Genomic DNA, 20,327 nt, shown 5'->3' with positions numbered 1-20,327 from the left:
TGTTGCAATAAAAGTTAATTAGTTACGGATGGGTTTTTTACACCTTCCATGGGTTGGGAGCTGTTTTTTGAGTGGGAGCGCTTGATTTTGTAATGATGTCATCTTTGTGTGTGTGTATGTGTATGGTGTACGCTTGATTTCGTTTCACCAGAGCGCGCAGGTTGACGTTGCTGACGCCGCTCTTCCGCCATCTTCAACTTCCTATTGTTTGCATCAGACGGAGGCTGTCTGAATGTCCGCGAGCCCAGGCAACAGCCGACATTTTTTTTTTTGGATAGCTTTGGCGCTCCAGACTTTCCCCTTTAGTCGCAGAGGTCAACAAAAAAAACAATTTGTATGTCACTGATTTAAGGACCTCTCAGGGACGCGACCATTAAACCTTGATGATGGAGGACGACCAACCCCGAACATTGTGAGTAGTACGACGGCCTCGTCTATCTCCTGGAACGGGAAGGCTGCTATGGCGCGTCTGAAACGTCTCCACGTTTTTAGTTCGGATTTGCGAAACCGGGATTCAAGCACAGTCGTTATTTTACTTGCAATTACATTTTTCATTGTGTTAAACATGTACATTGTGAATTTGTGACATACCATGCGCGTATGAAGAAAACGCCGGAATGGAGGTTTTTCACTTGAAACTGACTAGCGAAGGCTAGCTGATATTAGCTTGCGTAATGAGAGTTGTATTTTGGATTTCAGTTGGCGTACAGCGTAATTGACAGATTATTGTCGTTTCAATTATTCAACTGTTCCACAAGCATTTTTTCCCCCCAAGCGTTGTCATTTAATTAATTACCAGTGGCGATAGTTGTCAACTCCCTTAGCATGAGGCCCGTTTCAGCCGGCTAGAAGGTAGCTGAAAGCCAAGCCAAGCCACGTCAACGCTCGTAGAGGCAACCCGGGACAACTCGTGTAAAGGGGCAATCTTGCTTCGATGGTAGGGATGGTACAAAATGGCATCATTATTACCGTTTGAGATTACCGGTATATTTTTCCACGTCGCGACATTCAGTTCGTGTTTACTAAAAGCTAGCTCCGTTCCTGGCCTTTGTTTGCACGCCACTTCCTGTTTGACAAACACTTGATTTCGCCACCTTTTAACTTTTCTTGTAGGTATGTGGGGAATTTGTCCAGGGATGTGACAGAGCCCCTCATTCTGCAGGTCTTCCAACAGATAGGACCCTGCAAAAGCTGTAAAATGATTTTTGATGTGAGTGTCCTTGCAAATATTGTTTTGATAGCAGTGAATGGTCCATTACATCTGCACAGTGGGGTTATTATACACACGTGGACAAAATATTTGTTACCGCGTTGTTATTAAAAGAAAACCTACAGTGGTGACAGAAAATAACATGAATCTGACAAAATGATACATAGGCATTTAATGCAAATTAACCAACGACGGTAAGACATTGCATATGAATTGTGGTTCAACAGAATCGTAAAAATAATTATAACAAAACAGCCAATGGACAAACTCTCTTTGAGTTTCTTGTTTTTGTGCTACACACAATGTTAAACGGCACACTGACTACTTATCACTCTTTAAATACAAGACACCTGAGATTCTCTGTATTGTTGTCTAAATTAGTTTCTGTTTTCGGGGCACCATAATTTTTGTCCCAATCAGTTGCACAAGTTATTTTTGTATTTATTTCTTTATTTAAAAAAAAAATAAAAAATCTTTTTAATAATTCTCTTGAACCACATTTCAAAAGTAATTTTCATTGTTTATATTTGATTACATTTATACGTATTATTTTTGTAGATTCGACTTATTTGTGTGTCCACTGTTGGTTTTTCTTTGATAAACAGACAATTTTGTCCACGTGTGTTTACGGTGTGGCTTATGAAGGTATTCTTCAACTGCAGGTGTATTTTAATGATTCACATGTATTGTTTATCTTGGTCCATAAGACCACAAACTACGTTACACTATTGTGACAGTGACACTATTTTTTATTTATTTTTTATTTTTTTTACTTAATATCAGTCTTGTTTTGCAATTTACAGACAGCTGGAAATGATCCCTACTGCTTTGTGGAGTTCTATGACCACAGGCATGCTGCTGCCTCATTGGCAGCCATGAATGGAAGGAAAATAATGGGTAAGGTAAGCTATCGTAACTACAGGGTGAGTGGGGTTTGGGTGGGCTTGGTGTTTAACCATCAAGTTGACAGTTTTTCAAATCACACACAAAGGATGGACCCACTATATCAGACATTTCACAGATAATATGCAGTGTCGATTTAAAGGGGTACTTTACTTATTTAGCCATTTTTTTGGGCAGTCAAGCATTAATATTTTGCCTATAATAAATTTGATATTTTCATTATTTTTCACGTACAATTCTAGTACCTTTTAAAAACACATATTGCAACTTGCTGTCAACTGAAAATGACATCACATGGGCTCAGGTAACCAATCACAGCTCAGCTTGTGAATGTCTCATGACCAAACCTAGAAAACAGGTGAGCCGTGATTGGTTACCTGAGCCCTTGTGATGTCATTTTCAGTCGACAGCATGTTGCAAAAGGTGTTTTTAAAGGTACTAATTGTACATGAAAAATAGTAAAAGTGTCAAATTAATTATAGACAAAATATTAACTTTTTATTGCTATAATGGGCTAAATAAGTGAAATATCCCATGTCACAAAATAGTATTTCTAATCAATATTTCTATATTTATTAGCCTTTTACTTTATGTCAAGTTAAAATAAATTGTTAAAATTTTAAAGATAAAACACAAAAGCAACTAAACACAATTCAAAGTATCTGCTATAAAACTTGGTCCTTTCAATGGATGTATTCTGTTGTCATGTACATTGTAGGTCTGCTACAATATACTATTGATAAAAATCTATATTTATAGGTGTTGGTAACATATTTCATTATCGATTCATTGTTGCATGATTATTAGGTGAGCTACTCCAAAGCAAAGTAATCTTGGTAAAGTTTACATTAATCTTCACTAATTGTTGTTGATAAAGTAGAGCTATCCAACGATTAAATATTTAATCAGATTAATCACATCTGAGAATTGTGATTGATCATGATTAATCGCTTAATTAAAAAGGCTTTTGATCAACATTTTTTTTGTCCGCCAAATTTGAGGAGCTGCTGTTATGTTAATTCTTTTGACAATTAAGGTTATGAGGACGTCTTCAACATTTCTTCTGCACACGCTCATCCTCCTCTTTTTTTAATCCGTTAATTACTTGCATAATGTAAAATAGAAAAAAAAACTGATTCCAGTAGTTTGACATGAACAAATATTCTGAATGTCATACGCAAACATTAAGTCCTTAAGTCTTATTTTTCATGTATCTTAAGTTGAAGACAAATTTAAAGTCTTTCCATATTGGATGATGTTTGCACCTCACAATGTTGAATATCCCTGATTGGTTGTTGTAGTTGGGATAAGTTGGATCATGGTCATCACAGGTCTCTTGTTGTAAATCCCACCCCACCTGGCCTTTTATTTGTCCCTCTGCAGGAAGTCAAAGTCAACTGGGCCACTACGCCAACAAGCCAGAAAAAAGACACGAGTAGTAAGTACAAGTTATTGAATGGGTCATTTTCATATTCTGTGTACGGAACATGAAGCTCAGTTTTATTTGCAACTCGTTCAAAGGATTTGTGGCCAGTCTATAGATTGCAATGTGGTACAAATAGTATTTCTTCTATCAGTTTGAGATGTAATTTCTTGAGCATAAGCCTTTTTTTTTTTTTTTTTTTTTTTTTGAGAAAAAAAAGTGGAGGGTGCATTCATGAGTACAAGTGAAATATAGTGACAGCTCCTCCCAAGACGCTAGTGTTGACAGCCAAAATTGTTAGCAAGGTAAGAGAACTGCTGTCTGCACAAAAAAAAAATGTGTCTGAGCACAAGAAACCCCAATCTATCAAATAACTGCAGATTAAAAAAAAAAAAAAATTGAGGACAAAATCACTACCAAAGATTAACATAAACCCAGATGTGTAGATTGAGAGAAAGTTAAAGTGTGTACATCCTGTATTTAAAAAGTGCATTTTCCTGAGTGAAACCGGCATACTGGGACTTTAAGGAGCTCTTTCATAGCTATGCCAGTTGAAACTCCACTTTACTGATTCCAATCTCTATCAATCAACAAACAATATTTATTTTGAACACTGATTGTTTTTGTTTGTTTTTTGTTCACCCCACCTCCAAAGATCACTTTCACGTTTTTGTTGGAGACCTCAGTCCAGAAATATCGACAGAAGACGTCAAAGCTGCCTTTGGACCGTTTGGCAGAATATCGTAAGTAATAATTAATAACATGATATGCAGTTCGAAAAAATGGATGGATGAATGATGACATTTAAACTACTGTGGATGGAAGAAAATACAGGTGGCTGCTTATTTTATTTCCTCATCAATCTCAAAGCAAAAAGAGCGAATTGGCTTCCGTCTTGGTGCATCTGACTGAGGATTGTTTCTGAGATGAGTTTTTTTTTTTTTTTTTTGTCTGCAGAGATGCACGTGTTGTGAAAGATATGGCAACAGGGAAATCTAAAGGCTATGGCTTTGTGTCTTTCTTCAACAAATGGGTAAGTTGTTTTTAATTTCTCAAGATTGGTGGAGCTCATTAGGCATGGGCGATGCGGGCTCAAAATGACATGGTGATATTAATTTTATTTTTTTTTCTTCTCAAGAATATTTAAAAAGGGGGCGAAAAGACCAATGAGCCGTAACTTAATAGCTTTACAAGCGGCAGTATTGAAATGTTCAAAAATACAAGGCAAATCCCTCCAGGGTTCTCAAACTTCCTCATCCGGTTCATCAAGACCGGATCGCACTGAGATGCGCAGGCTTGCGAGGGTGTGCGCACATCGTGATAGTTTGCTTTTGTGAAGTTTTCATTCAACATTGTTTTTCCTTTTATTTATTCCAGGAAGCAGAGAACGCCATTCAGCAGATGGGCGGCCAATGGTTAGGAGGCAGGCAAATCCGAACGAACTGGGCCACAAGAAAGCCCCCTGCACCAAAAACCACCTATGAAAGTGAGTGTTGATGATGAATGTGCATCTTTTGCCGGCTCACATGAGATGTTTGTTGTATGAACAGCAGTGTTGTCTGCCTCCTCTCAGCAGGTAACTCCAAGCACCTGTCCTTTGACGACGTAGTGAACCAGTCCAGCCCCAGTAATTGCACTGTGTACTGTGGCGGCGTCAGCACAGGACTGACAGGTGAAAACGCCTCCAGCAAATTGGGTTCATCACACAGCCTGTCCATCTAACATAGCCACAAGGCTTTTTTTTTTTTTTTTTTTTACATGATTGCACATTATTGCTTGCATACACACGCACACATCGTATAGTTTCAGATTGGCGTTGGAACAACTTTCTCTCAACTGAAAATGACATCACGGCTGTTTTTCTGGGTTTGGTCATTTGAGGCTCACATGCTTAATAAACCTGTGGGCACTGTGACGTCATTGTCAAGTGGATGGATAAAAAGTAGTTGGAATTTTTTTTCCCAGCTTAATTCACATTCCACAAGCACAATATTAGAAATACAGTTTCTTGTTTTGTTTTTGTTTTGACTGGTGGTGCCGCGTAGGAAAAGGTTATGGAAAATAATTATTTAGCACGTACTAATATAACATGTTTACGCTTTATTGTGGACACCTGCCTGCATTTTTAACAATGAGCCTTTTTACTTCCTATACATGAAGCTACAACTGTATGACCTTGACAGATAAGATTGCTCAACACCGTAACGTACCCCTTTTTGTTTTTTGACTGCTCGTCTTCCTAACTCACCTCGCCAATCCTTGCGCAAAAAGAATCTGCATAAAGAATCTGCATAAAGAATCTTCCCATGATAATTTAACTGCACAGTCACACACACAACTATATTGTATAGACTGCTCTGTAAGATTTTTGTATATTTGAAAAAAACAAAACAAAAAAGTTTCAATAGAGATGTACTCATTTATGTTGAGAATCATTTGATAATAATTATCTCCTTTATCTCCTCCAGAACAACTAATGAGACAGACCTTCTCTCCTTTTGGGCAAATTATGGAAATCAGAGTTTTCCCTGATAAAGGCTATTCCTTTGTAAGGTATGTGCAAAAGCATGCAGAAATCCATCAAGAATACAGCTTACATACTGGATTACTCACTATAAAATAAACTTTACCTGACGAAGTGATACTTTATGACAGTGCTTCTGTTATCATTATGCATTAGGTTTGTGTTTTTTATTCCCCCTCGTCTTTTTTTTTGATATATATTGATGATTGTTTCTTTCCAGGTTCAGCTCCCATGAGTCAGCAGCCCATGCTATTGTGTCCGTGAATGGGACCGCAGTAGAGGGCCACATAGTCAAGTGCTACTGGGGTAAAGAGAACCCCGACATGATGAACCCGGTGCAACAAATGCCTGTGCCTCAGGTAAATTGTCATTGTCGGTCGACAGCAGGTGGATGGATAAAAGCTGCATAGAAAATAGTGTAAAGAGCAACCAATTGTCAGACTCTAAAAAGATTTGTTTGTGACGGCATCGAGGTATGCTAAATAGTCCTGCCCGTGTACTTGTTTGCCCTTTTAGCAGAACAAGATTAGCTTCGCCGCAGCGCAGCCCTACAACCAGTGGGGCCAGTGGTATGGCAATGGGCCTCAGATCAACCAGTATGTCCCAAATGGGTGGCAGGTTCCCACCTACGGCGTCTATGGTCAGGCCTGGAACCAGCAGGGCTTCAAGTAAGTAGCACGCCATGCACAGGGCCCCCCTTCACCACCTTCTTCTACTCCAGCGCCACCAAGATTGTGGCATCACAAGCCAACTCTGGCTACTGGAGGGGAGCTGTGAAACTTCTCTCTTATCTCTCTCAACTCCACATCCACCTACTTTTTCCCATCAGTCCTTCTTCATCTTGACCATCTTGACAGGATGGACAAAGTTTTTTATTTGTAAAATTATTTTTGTGTGTGTTTTTTTTTTTCTCTGTCATCCCAGAGCATTTCACTTCATGTGAGCAAGGCTTTATTTCATTGTTGCAGTTCTGTTTTTTTTGCCATTTAAATTGTTCTGTTGCCAGAGTTTCGAAACCGTGAAATAAGTGCTTTTTAAGAATTGAAATGCAAAATTTGAATTTCGTTCACTGTCCGTACCCAAAGGATGCTTCATAATTGCATTGAAGGACTGTAGTCTTTTTAAGACTCTTCATATCGACTGCTCACAAACGGGGAACACTTAATCAATCACACAAGATGTTTCATGTTGATTTGTTGTGAATATCCACAGATATTAAAGGAGAAAAAAAAGACACGAACATTCAATTGAAGATAAAAACACTACTTTCAAGTCCAACTGAGATTGAAAGTGTAAAATATTTGGCAGCAGCACAATAACCACTACTACAGTTAAACGTTCATGGTTGGCTTCAGGTTTGAGGAATTTGAGGCCTAAATGAGCTGCAGCTACTACAATACACTATCAGTGACACTCGTAAAATTCTAAACATGGTCCGACTGGATGGTTTAGAAAAAAAATGGTGTGTTGTCAACTTGTCGCTCCGGCTTGTCATGCTGTTAAGTCTCCTGTCTACAATTTGACATTTAAAATTGGCGTCCAAGCACCAGTACTGCCGCCATCGATAGCTTTGGTTTGCAACTGTGATGATTAAGTGTTCCCTTTTATAAAGTTATTCCAAATGTGGTGTTTTTGTCTGTCATCACTTCATGCCAGTGTCCCCCTGCCCCCTTTTTGTTTCCTTATTTTTATTTTATTTTTTCCATCTATAACTGCAGGCACCATTGAGACTGTATGCGAATGTTAAAAATTTGTTTGTAGGATCTATTCAGATTGAAGTCAATGTTCAGTGACATTTTTTTGTGTACTCCCTCCCACTCTCCCAAATAAAACAGCCATTTGTTGGACAATTTACAGTCTAAATTCTTGGTCAACTTGGATACAAGGAGGTGATGTTGATATATTTGCGAGTAGCATAGTATTGTATTAATTATTGTCCAATGTACAGTACAAGCACATTTCCTGCTTGGAGGCCGGACCTCCCCTGTCTTGAAATGAGCAGAAAATCCATATTCAGACTGAAGTCAGCGATATTTGCCCTGTTTGAGCAATTGTATTGTCGGGAGATGGGGTGCACTCATCTTAGATAATGTGGATAATCTTGCGGTAACTTGTCATCTTTGCTGGTTCACAGTTTGGATGGGGGGGGGGCGGTCAGGTAGGACAGGTGAAACCAAAATGTGCTTGCCGCGCTTAGCTTGTATGCTTTCCGTCTGCTTGTCCACCATGTTTAATCAAATGACCCCTTTTGCCATTCCTGATTTCTGTTTCTAATCTTTTTTTTTTTTTTTTGTTGCTTTGTCTGCCTTGCAAACACTAATTTGTTTGCTTTCCTCATTCTAGCCTGTCCAGCCAGTGTCTTGTAGCCCTAATATGTATGATCCCCCCTTTTTGGCGCCCCTTTTCGCCTCATCTCTTCTAACCTGCTGGCATTTTGTCTCTCTCGTCTTGTCTCTCTACCCCCCTTTTTGCAGTCACATACCGGCCAATGCTGGCTGGACTGGCATGAGCGCCATCAGTAACGGTGGGGTTATGGAGCCTACACAGGGATTGAATGGGAGTATGCTCGCCAACCAGCCTGGTATGGGTGCCGCTGGATACCCCACACACTGATAAGGGGGAAGGGCAGGAAGATATGTCAACCGTCTGCCTTTTTTTTTTTGGCTTTAATGTGCTCAGTGGGGCTGTGACACCACCTCCTCTTTTGGCAGGACTGAGACTTTTATTAGGATGTGGATCTGATTGGGAAGATTGACCTCTCTTGGAAGTGTAAAAGTTTTTTTTTTGTTTTTTTTTACTGGGGGTGTATGTGGTCACGAGATCCAGGGAGGAGCGATTTGACCCACACGGGTATTTACACCCTAGGTTGGAGCCAAAACTGGCTAAGATCCTGGGCTCGTGCCATTTTTAAGTTAACTGTAAATGAAAAAACTCTAAAGAACTCTCCCCCCCTGGATTTTACAAATGGCTTCCATTGTAGTTCCTCAGAATCACAGAGGTTTTTTTTTCTTTTTTTTCTTTTGTATTTTCAAAGAAACTGTTTAGGTCTGAGTTTTGCTAAGTTATGAACCTGGGTTCTTTGCAAGGAAATCTGTTTCATTTTGTACAAAACTTAAAATCTATTGCAGGGATTGTTTGCCACTGCTGCTTCTCTGTAAAGGCAGATTAATATTGCACAGTTCCTCCCAGCTTGGATTTGACTGTTTTTTGTTTTGTTTTTTTCCCCCCCATTCCATTTTTCATTCATATCTTTTTGGCCAGCCTCAAGTCTTTTAGTCACATGTAAATAACTCTCCATTTGATACCATGTAAGTACAAATGCTACTCTTAACAGGTGGGTGCTTGCTTTCATTTTTATTTCAACTCGACAGTTAAACTCCAATTTTGTGAGTAGCAGAGTGGCACTGCCAAATGTGACACTGGCCACAATTTTTCCCATGCAGGTACAAGACGGCATCGCCATGCAGTACACACTTAAACGTTTGACACCAATACTGATGTAAAGAAATATTTGTCACCCGTTTGTTTTTTTTTTTTTTCAAGATTTGTTGAGATGCCAGTTTTTGTATTAAAAAAGAAGAAGCTGTTGAGTGGGTCATTCAACCTTTTAAACCTGCTCTGCTTGTCAGAGAGACGAGGCCTACATTACTGTTGCCTTATTAAGCTGGTTTGTTTTAGCTGGTAAGATACTCTTCAATTAGGCAGTGCCTACCGTTGTTTTCAGACCCTTTTGTTTAGAAAGGTGTTAGCCCTGAGAACAGATGACTCTGCTACTGTAAACAATGTTTTCTTGTTTTTGTCCTATTAAAATGCTCATGAACACAAATTGTGTTTTATTTATTACAGGGAGTGTCAAAAGAGTGAATCTGAACTGACATTTCCCTTTAAGTTTCATGCCGTTAAACGTTACATTTCGCTGACCCATAAGAAGCAATCTTAAACTTGAAAGCCCGATTTTAGTTTGTAGTTGCACAGTCACACGTTTGAATTCAAATGTAATTTTAATTTTCCCCAGCAGGTGGCGCCCTCAGCCCATTCAACACGACCCGCACATAAACGCATCTGCCGCTATCGACAAGTCGGTTTTGTGTGTGCATGTGGTGGGCGATGAACAATTGCTTGACTATAGTCAACGGTTTCGACAGAATGTTATTCGGCCTAAACAGTCTCAGTCTTTAAAAAAAAAAAAAAGTAAAAGACAGCTTGTCTGACAGGCTGATAAATGTTTCGTCTCTTGATAGCGTCTTGGTTGGAATGGACCAGATCAGGCTTCACTGAAACTGTCAGAGAATACGGGATGGATTATAGCTGGAATCAATTAAAAATACTGAGGCTTGTTGTCTTTGTTTTATGTCATGTCTCTCTTATCTCCTCTTTTAAACAAAGCCAACATGACATTATCCCATTACTACACACACACACTCGACCAGTGCTGACACAGAACAAAAAGAGGAAAGTGGAATAATAAAATCCAAGAGAAGACATGACAAGTCAAAACTATGCGGGCCACCGACAGTCATTTTTTACAGATCCACTTACAGGGTGTTCCAAAAATGTTTTGATCCCATTTCGTAGGCCAATAATTTTGACAATTTTCATTGGAATGACCTCAGATTTTCGCAGCTTGTGTAGAAACGTTTCAAGTTTTTTGTGTATAACGTTTGGCATTTCTATCTTTTCAGGTTATGAAATGCCGTTCACTTCAAAACAAAAGGCATTTTGCGTGTTGGAGTATGCTCGAAGACAAATTTTCTTTTCTTTGTAAATTTAACCAATAAAACTTATGACCTTCAACATAAAGTGTATTTATTTAGTTTCATTAAGATCCATCAAGTAGTTTCCGATATATGGCCATTTAGAATGGAGTCAACCATTTTGGAACACCCCGTATTATTTACTTGCGTGTGTTTTTTGTTAAGATAATTCATCACGCGCAACAAGACATCTCTTGTTTTGAATAAAAGTTTAGGTATGCATATCCTAACAAAACAGCGGCTTCTTTTGTAGTGTCAAAATATTACATCATCAACTTCTTTGGAACCCTGACGACCGGTAAAATTCTTACAATTTGGGAAACAGCTGAGATTATATATTTGGGTCCATCTAGTGGTCAGGAGTGGAATAACGGGCGGTGGGCGTCATATCCCTGTACCCTTCATCAGCTCACCGCTGTTGTATGAATAGCAACACATTGATACACAGGTTAAATATTATTTGCCATCTAGTCCATTTTTGGGAATTAGGTCGAAGAGATATTTGAACATTGATGTTTTTGGATACAGACGATGGTAATCAAACAACATCGCGTGTTTGTATCTCAGGTGGCTTGACAGAGTACAGTACGTGCACTCACTAATGTAAGAACAAACGATGTGAAGAAAGTATTGAGAGACGCAAGGCAGCCTGCAAATTGCTCGAGTGAACAGCATTTGTGTGCCGTTTTCCGCGTCTCCGCGTCAAGTGGCAGCTTGCGGCAGTGGCTGACAGCAAATATACACGTTCCAATAATTAACCTTGACAGACCCAATGTGTCGCCAGCAGCAGAAACCTGCTAATGACACAATTAATCCAGAATTAAGGCGTCCTGTCAGACTAAAGCCACACAAGTCACTGGAAATTATGCGCGCAAATGTCAGAGGGGAGCATTTAGAGAGGTGAAAATTTGTGAAAGCAAAATATAAGTGTGTGACCTCATGAAATTTTCCTGGATGATTGGACACAAATTTACACAAAAGTACTCTAAAAATCTTCTTGAAAGTAATCCCACATGAGTGGAAGGTCTTGGCTGGCTTTTGTATCATAATACAATACGGTCAAACAACAATACACAATGTTTCACAATTTGTGTGTTTTTCTGCCCTAAACACGATATTCTGATTAATATTGTTTTTATGCAATATAAATAATAATAAATAAATAACCAACCTTTTTTTTTTTAATCCATCTCAGGGACCGGCCATTTTGCCACGTGATGCTGACTGAAAATGTCAACATGGCAGATGCTCAATGACTGCCTGAGGTACTTTGATGTCATTTTTCGTTGACAGCAAGTGGCAAAATGGCCGCCCCCGAGAAGGAATTTAAAATAAATGTATAAAACAGGTGGGTTTTTCTGCTTAATTCATATTCCACAAACACAATATGAATCAGATTGCTGTGTTTTAGATGGGGCGCATCGAATATAGGGGAAAGAAACTTTTGGCCTTGACTGCTCATTTAAGTAAAATTACTGAATCAGTACTTTTTTGTGTGTTTTTTTACTTCTTCTAACAGAGTTATGAGTACTTTTGACATCCGCACTGACAGATGTGTGTCACCTCATTATTGAAGCCGTCAGTGGTACGGATGGACATTGAGGAGATGAGTCTTTGATCAGGACTCTTCTTTAAGCTAATATCACTTCCTGTGCGCGCATAGTTTGGAGCCAATCCCAGAGAAGTCTTATGTAGGACAAAGGCAGCCTGCGGCTAACTCGCCATATTACTACTGTCTGTAATACTCCAAAAGCGGGGATGAAAAAAAGCACTCCATCTGACTTGACTCATCTCTCATCACCAGCATAGACTAATGGAGAGCTCCATGGATCAAAGACCGTGTGTCACATTCCCACCCCTTCCCTAAATTCATATTTAAGAGAGAGAGAGAGAGGGGGAAGTCAGAGCTTGTGTTGGGTGGGAGAAGCCCGCCAAGCTCCTTGACTTGAAGCATGTTTATGTACTTTGTCACTCAGGGAAATGAAATGTGTAAATCCAAATGTCAGCAAAGAAGAGGACATTTCTGACAGCACAGAGTATCATGTTCCAATTTTTCCCCCCTTCCATTTCTTCATCTCCACATAAATTTTGGTCTGCTGGCTTCACTGCCGACAGATTCATGGCACATACAGAGAGATGACAGAAGATGTGAACATTCACGGAAGAGACACGAAAGAAGGCCAATGGTTTCTTCATTCAAACATACATGTGTCATATACGTCATAGCTTGCCCGACTTCTTCAAAATAAAAGCATTGAAACTATTTCTGTCAGTGTGCTCTAAAATACAACACCGTCTAGTTCTACTGTTTTGTCCTGTTTTCCTCGCGGGGAGCGGAGAAGTCGACTGTTTGTCTCGCGCATACATAAAGAGAAATCAATTGTGTTAGTTCCGTCAACGTTGTTTCGGTTTCACCTTTGAGGAAAGGAAGTGTAACGAACTAAGTGGGGTTGCCATTTACATTGAGCAATAGGATGTCTGATTGTTAGTGAACGCAACACAGGTCTCGCGTTAGGAGGCGTTGTTTGTTGTTGTACTTTTTTGATGCTAGCATCGAGAGCTGTTGTACTGCGCTGGTTATATTGTAACTAGCTGGCTAGCAGTCAGTGGCTTTGCGTCCCGGAGATAGAGGGCCGGCAAACGGCCATATTTCATGCCCGAGGAGGCTCCAACGTTCTCGGCCGTGCTACGCGGCTCCGGGAATGCTCCAGCGAAAATATCATTTCAAGCGGTCGTCCTACTGGAGTAATCATCACGAAAACGGGAAGGAATTTCATTCCTCACTTTCAAGAAAGGACATACGAGAAACATCAGTGGCTAGGTGGCTGTCCAAATAGGTCAGTAAACTTTATCGTTGGTTGAAACCTCTTGCGGCTTTTCTGCCATGTCATTTTTTTTCTCTTTCTCCCGGGTTGAGTTTGCATCATGGTCACGAGCCAGTTCCGAATACTGTAAGTTCCAACGAATTGGCAAATTGTGATTTTGTCATTTCATGCACCACGGAACTGGTTACATTACAGTGTGTGCGTATCAACCTGCGACAGTCCTGAATATTTCCGCTTTAATTTTATACCTACACTTCGGTATAAAACAATATTTAATGTTTAAATTAATAATAAAAATACCCCCAAAATTTCTATGTTCTTCATGAGACTCTTCAGCATGTCAGCTCCAAAAAGTCACCGCTCGCCACTGATGTCAAGGACAACCAAGGTCAGCAATAAATGTCTCTGTGTTTCTGTATGCATGTATATAACGAGGGCAAAGCTGTGCTGGAGTGACACGGTAATGGAGGGTAGGACATGGACGTGGCCTGTGTGTGTTTGTCTGTCTCCAGCACTCAGTGGCTCTGCCATTCACTTGTACATACACAGAGTTGACAGCCCCCGCTTAAATGTGTCACTCGACATTACTACACAGGCAGATATTAAGGAAGGGAGAGCTGGAGTGGAGGAAGGGCACCTGGCAAGCAAGCAGCAACGGAGCGCTAAACTAAGTTTGGTCAGTTGCCTTATTCCCAAAATGTCAGCCATTACAGAGGAAGTCAACCATTTGTTTACAATAATATGTTACTAGTCTAAATGTGTCATTCTGATTAATATTGCTTTTGTGGAATATAAACTGAGCAGCAAAATCCACTCATTTGTGTCCATCTCAAGGGACGGCCATTTTGCTACAGTGTTTCTCTCAGGCAACGGGGCAATCATGCCTCAGCTTGTGAATGTCACATGACCAAACGCAGAAAACAGTTCAGCCGTGATTGGTTGTTACCAGAGCCGTGAGCAACTGTGATGTCATTTTCAATTGACCTTACCGTGGCACGCCCCTTCCCCGCCCACAAAATGCGACGAGCAGCGCGCTCCGACATTTACCGGTCGAAATGAGCTGAAGCGCATTCACGTTAATAGCAAAGTTGTCAAGTCTTCCTTGTGATTTCTCGGTCAGGTATTTTCAGGGCGCCAACATTTCTCTACGAAGCAACAAAGGGGGCTCACTCACTTCGACCGATTGTCGGCAAAACCGAAGTTCTTGGACATTACTCCTGTCAAGCAGGGTAAGAATGAATTTATATGACCTCGTAGTTTCAATGTTTTGATGGCATTTATAGTAAATAGTAGGTCAACAAATGTGTGGACGGTTAGCTACACGGAGCTATCTTAGCCTTTGGCTAAAAACAACAATGGAGAACATTACCTTAGTGCAGACGTAGTAGTTTCTGGTAGTTTCTTGGAGGGATTCAACTGGTCGCGTGTGCGGTCTTCCACAAAGTTTGATCCAGCACAGACATTTTTCGTAGTTGTGTGAGGGTTTAGGGAATGGAATAACCGGGACATCTCCTTCCAAGTTGGTCGGGATAATTGCTGTCTCTTTTACACAAGCCGTGACGACAGCAGGACGGCAGTTAGTCGATCCGGATAACGGTCATCACTCTTACACAAGCCGTGATTTCAGCGTTTAGCCACTTTTATTGATTTGTTTTTTTTCTTACCTTTGGCTAACCACGCAATGCAACACCGGGAGCTGGGTTGCTTTGTTTGTCCGCAGCTAAACTCGCGTCGTGACGTCTTCGTCTTGTTCGGTTTACTCGGCCATGCGGGTGTGGTTAACGGTAAGGTCAATTGACAGCAAGTGGCAAAATGGCCGCCCCCTACGATGCATAAAAACAGGTGGATTTTGCTGCTTAATTCATGTTCCGCAAACATATAGTTGTAATGAGACTGCCGTGTTTAGACCAGTGAAGACACATAGCAAATATAATTGTAAAGAATATTTTTTGGGTTGACTTCCTTTTTAAATGCTCAAATTAAGCAAAGTAGATGCACCTATGGGCCACGAGCTTAAGTGTAATTTGACTAAAAAAAACACTGAAATACAGTTGACTGCTGTGCAAAATCTACCGGTAAGGAATCATACCATCTTACTATTGGAACATTTAATTTTAAAAATATAGTTGCATAATTGGACAGTTCCGTAGGAATTCACGACAGATAACTAGAAATCTGGGGTAATAACAAGGGTATGCACCACTACACTTTGCAACCGCTAAGATGATATTTGCTCGAAATACAACGGTCACCTCTCAATCAACGTGCTGCCGTATGTCATGTCGGGAGATAAAGCGATCAGGTCAAATTGATTCTGATCTTGCTTTTTAGTCATGGTAAATTGAAACATACAGTAGGCGTTTTGCAGACCAAGACGATGTTGCATTATTAGAGGTAAGGGCTACATGTCAAAACAAATCTTTCAGCCTGCTCTGGGGTGCTATAACAACAACAACTGTTGCAATCAGCACCATTCTTCTTATGTCACTCAGTCCCAATCTAGTGGCGCAATCAACAAGCCTAAATTTCCTGACAATGTGATTACCAAACAGACTCAACTGTGCATAACAGCTTGCTAACAAAGGGTTAGTGACTCACTGGCAGTGACTCAAAACCTGCACAAGTGTGCGCGCGTGATCCCAATGCTTGCGTTGGTTTTCTTCAGGTGCTCATGCTTCCTCCCGCATCCCATTAACTTAAAGTGACAGAAACATTTTAAACAGAAACTGAATAAATACATATAGTTTTACAGTCCAAATAGTGACGCCGGTTCTCTGGCAGTCAGTGAGTAAAGCAAGTTATTAACATTGACGACGGTCAACGAAGCAACTCCCATAAGGGCATGCTTTATTAAAAATGCACGCATTAATATGCCACTTTGGATACAAATGACTTATATTTCCATCTCGTACGCTGCTTTTGCTTAAAGAGAACAAATGATACCTTCAGAAGAATTACTTCATCTTCCATTGTGAAAGATGGACGACAAAAACGAAAGGGAGGAATACAGCAGACACATTAAGTGGATATTTGATGCCACTTGGACTGTTCATGATTGCAGAGGATTATTATATAGTGTGACGCGCAGCTACTTAGTGCACCGAAAGACACTGACTGACACACGTCTGTGATATTTGGAGAGCCTCAACCATTAGAAGTCAGATAAGTCAATCAGGCTGAGTGAAGAAACACGTGTCTGGCACTGTCACGATGAATTTTACATGAACCCGTTGCTGCAGTTGTTCAGGGGGAGGGGCCGAGTTGCTATTGATTGACTCCGACTGAAGCTTTTCCTTTCCAATAACCTTACAAATTGCGGAAAAATCAATGGTAAATAGAAGAAACCCGGAGGGAAGCCGGTGAGATAAAAAGAATTGTACAATATAGCGTATATAATGAGTTTATCATTTTAATATTTGGTAACCTCAGCGCTGCTGATCTTTATCACTTGTTATGTATTATGGATTTATGGTGCCTGGGGCACATATTTATTCAACATTCGAGAGTGTCAAGTCTTTATTTGAAGGAGGCCTTAATTTCTTTGTTATATTTATTATAATTATCATTTAGAGTGGAGCTCGGCAGGCTGATGTCGATGGATTGTGGTTGGCGGAGCTGCCTCACATAAAGACAACAGTTTCTATTCACACGTCCTTTTATTCTTTGTTCTTATCAATAATGCAGTGCTGTTAGGAGTTGAACGAATTATTTCCCTGTTTAAGTAGCTGCGCGTCACATATTATAGACAGACATGCCGGAACACAGCGAGTGAAGTAGACAAGTTCGACAAGCGCTTTGGTCGATCTACAAAGCGTGTCTGAGGTTGTAAGCTTTTATCTTGATTAAAACGTCAGCCGCATTGTGACATCCGAATATATCAGATGTCCCTGAATACTTTGTATCTCGGCATGTGTGCGAAGCTGTAAGACCATCCTTCTGTGAAGGACAGGACTGAAGTTACTGGAACGACGCTACTTTTTCTCTAAGGAGCAAAGTCTTGGTTTTCAGACACCGTTGGAATTTTTCAGATAGCACAAATGCTGTCTGAGTTACGGTAATCCAAAGTGCACCTACACGCTCAGTGACAAAGCGTTCATTCACTCACCGCCATTTTCACATTTCGCAGTCCCGTTCGCTCCCGGCTGTTTTACTGGATTTTGACTGATTTTGCAAGGCCCACAGAATATTGTGTTCAATTGCTATAAAAGCATGGAACCTATCAAAAGAAAGATTAAAGTCTCTTCTTTCATCAGGAAAAAAAGTTTCTGTTTCCGTTTTGCAGCAATTAGCATTAGAAGAGAGCTAAGTTTAATAAATTTTCACAAATCTATTTAAAATTCCAAGTAATTTAGCTTTTTTTTCTAAATGGCCTTGGTTGATCTCCTTTGTTCTGCTGCCACCTGCTGGCCGTTTGTGTAATAACTACCATTTCTGCAACCGTTCTTTGCAGTTGAGAGGCTGCATCAAAGCCTTCTGTATGCTCTAGCATAAAAACAAACAAACAAAAACAACGTATAAATACGTCTTTGGGACACTTACATTAAAAAAAACGTATTTACACGTTATTGGGAGCAAATGAGTTAAGGGGCCAATTCTACACTACAGAGTGAAGTATTCAAATTAGCTTTTGGCATTTTTCCGGCACAAATCGTGTCCTGATAGAAATTTTTATATTCCAGGGACAGCAAAAAAAATAAAATAATAAAAATAACAAAAACAAAAAAAACAACAATTCTGGGAAAAACAGGGCAGGTGGCAACTCTAGGTTCAACGGTGCATAAATTCTACTTGTAGTTTATACAAGTGTCAGCCACGGAACCTTTCCAGGAATTGAAGAAATGTGAAGGATAATTGATTGCTTTGAATTCATTTGGACAGAATGTTTACTGATAAAGGCTACTTTTATCACTATCCTGTGAGCTGGAGGTCTGAAAGAAAGTGGGCGTGTCTTTAGTGACCCGCAGAGACGATGCGGGGGTGGGTCTACACCTAATGACATCATAGAGTGAGCGCCCGCTCATTTTCTCGGTTGGGAGGGGCCTCAGAGGGTGAATGAGGAAAACACCTCTTCTGTCATGTTTTTGATGAGGAATTGCCATTTTAATATGGCTAAAAGCTCCAAAAAAAGTTGATTTTTCACATAGCTGTCCCTTTAAGATATCCACACACTTGTGACTGTATGTTTTTATTTTAATAATTAAATAATGCTTTTAGTTGTATTATTGTATGTGTACCTGTTGGATTTTTGTGTGTGGCTGTTGATTCATCAGATATGCCTTTTTTTTTTTTTTGTCAGACCTCTGGTATGCCATGTTTGGGTGTAAAGTGCAGTCGTGGGGATCTCATCTGACTCAGACACAACACAGAAACACACAGGAACCCTCATTATCACATCCTCAAACACTCTTGCATACATTTGGAGGCCACCTATAATGTATATGTTGATACGTTCATGCACACGTTGACACTATATAATTTCATCCCTTCCTGTTTTCTAGCTTCCCCTTTTTCTCCCTTTCGACTCGCTCCTATCTCGTCATCTGTGTCTGGTATTAATGTGGGAGTGATTGAAGAGGGCTGTATAAGAGGGCTGGCAGTGCTCATCTTCGGCCTATGATGCATTGCATCCCCGGCCGGGCCTCCCTGCAGCCCCATTACACCTTGATTAATTGGGCCTGCTTAAGTCAATAACTCATCCGTTAAAAAACAAAAAAGCTCCAGCGGTTAGCACGGAGAGCAAGAGGAGAAGGACACAGAAAAAGGGCAAAGAAAAAAAGCGAGTGAGAATAGGTAACGGCGTAAAAGGAAGTGGAGGGGAAAAAAAACAACCAATCAAGGCAAGAGCGAGGTCAGAAATTCTTTTTAATTACATGCTTGCTTGCATATAATTGCTTTGGTTTTGTGCAAATTCCCCAATTTAAAACAGTTCTCAGGTGTCTTAATAACATGTCTGGGTCATGCTTTCGCCAAACCACCCCAAGGCTAAAAAAAAAAAAAAAAAAAATTAGATACATTTCCACAATGTATTTCTTGCTATGGTGAAATTGGATTGTTTTAGGTGTGGATCAGAACACATACTGCCCAGAAAAAACAGCTATAAATTTCACACTTTGATGTCAATTTCAGTTGACAGCAGGTGGCAGTACAGGACAAAAGGACAGCCCCCCCGGAGATGGATAAAAACGGATGGTTTATTCTTAATCACAATGCTGTGTTTACAATTGGGGGTGAACAAAGAACATATTATGGCAAAGCCAATTTTTAACTTGCTTCTGCTAAGATACTGTACAACTGTCAGAGATTCTGCACCTAGCCAGCAGGTGGTATCGTGTGCACGTGAAGCTTAGAGAGATGAAGCCTTTCTCAAACCTAGTTGGCTTTTAGTGGTTCGATGCCTCAACAGGCTTCTCACCATCGCTATTTCATATCTAACAGAATATTATTGTCGCTATGGAACGTGTTTTTGATAACATTTTTACTTGACTGTACTGACTCCTGTCATTTTGCTTTCCTGTCATTTTGCTTTCCTGTAATGCTGTCAGCTCACCAGAATCTTGCATATAGATCATAGCTTTGGAGAGCAGATGATGCCTAATCACCACCGACACTTAGAGCATCAGTCTGATCAAATAACAACTCAGATATGATGTCAACAGAAAGACGCGCGCGCACGCATTCACGGTTTGAG

At 40.2% G+C, this 20,327-nt stretch overlaps 2 protein-coding genes across 5 annotated transcripts in view; one reads left to right on the top strand and one right to left on the bottom strand.

Moving 5' to 3' along the window:
• Positions 1-20,327, bottom strand: part of rchy1 (ring finger and CHY zinc finger domain containing 1) — a 53,880-nt gene that overhangs the window by 6,142 nt on the left and 27,411 nt on the right. Inside the window, exon 1 of one of the 2 annotated variants that reach the window (XM_077521187.1) lies at positions 797-945. The exons of the other annotated variant lie outside the window; for it this stretch is intronic. The gene's annotated coding sequence lies outside the window, so the exon portion shown is untranslated. Of the gene's footprint in view, positions 1-796; positions 946-20,327 lie in introns of those variants that run through there. 2 annotated transcript variants of the gene reach the window in all.
• Positions 146-9,886, top strand: LOC144018716 (cytotoxic granule associated RNA binding protein TIA1-like). 3 transcript variants are annotated; one of them, XM_077521184.1, is made up of 12 exons: positions 146-412; positions 1,114-1,210; positions 2,014-2,112; positions 3,497-3,551; positions 4,192-4,279; positions 4,494-4,569; positions 4,914-5,022; positions 5,113-5,208; positions 6,005-6,089; positions 6,281-6,419; positions 6,577-6,728; positions 8,535-9,886. In XM_077521184.1, exons 1-12 carry the CDS (start codon positions 384-386, stop codon positions 8,671-8,673), a joined length of 1,164 nt encoding a protein of 387 aa, XP_077377310.1. In that variant the 5' UTR covers positions 146-383; the 3' UTR covers positions 8,674-9,886. The 3 variants fall into 3 exon arrangements, with proteins under 3 accessions (XP_077377310.1, XP_077377308.1, XP_077377307.1); XM_077521182.1 differs by having other exon boundaries at positions 5,110-5,208; positions 6,580-6,728; XM_077521181.1 differs by having other exon boundaries at positions 148-412; positions 5,110-5,208.

This window comes from Festucalex cinctus, chromosome 5 (assembly GCF_051991245.1).
Source record: "Festucalex cinctus isolate MCC-2025b chromosome 5, RoL_Fcin_1.0, whole genome shotgun sequence".
In the NCBI taxonomy this organism is placed as follows: Eukaryota; Metazoa; Chordata; class Actinopteri; order Syngnathiformes; family Syngnathidae; genus Festucalex; species Festucalex cinctus.
The sequence above is the reverse complement of the archived record's forward strand: the minus strand, read 5'-3'. Positions and strand labels throughout refer to the sequence as shown.

What these genes read in the sequence shown, in the direction of transcription:
- LOC144018716 (XM_077521181.1), top strand. Translation starts at nt 384, where the DNA reads ATGATGGAGGACGACCAACCCCGAACATT. An exon ending in ACCAAAAACCACCTATGAAA is followed by an intron (nt 5,023 to 5,109) that starts GTGAGTGTTGAT and finishes GCCTCCTCTCAG; the next exon opens with CAGGTAACTCCAAGCACCTG. An exon ending in AAAGGCTATTCCTTTGTAAG is followed by an intron (nt 6,090 to 6,280) that starts GTATGTGCAAAA and finishes GTTTCTTTCCAG; the next exon opens with GTTCAGCTCCCATGAGTCAG.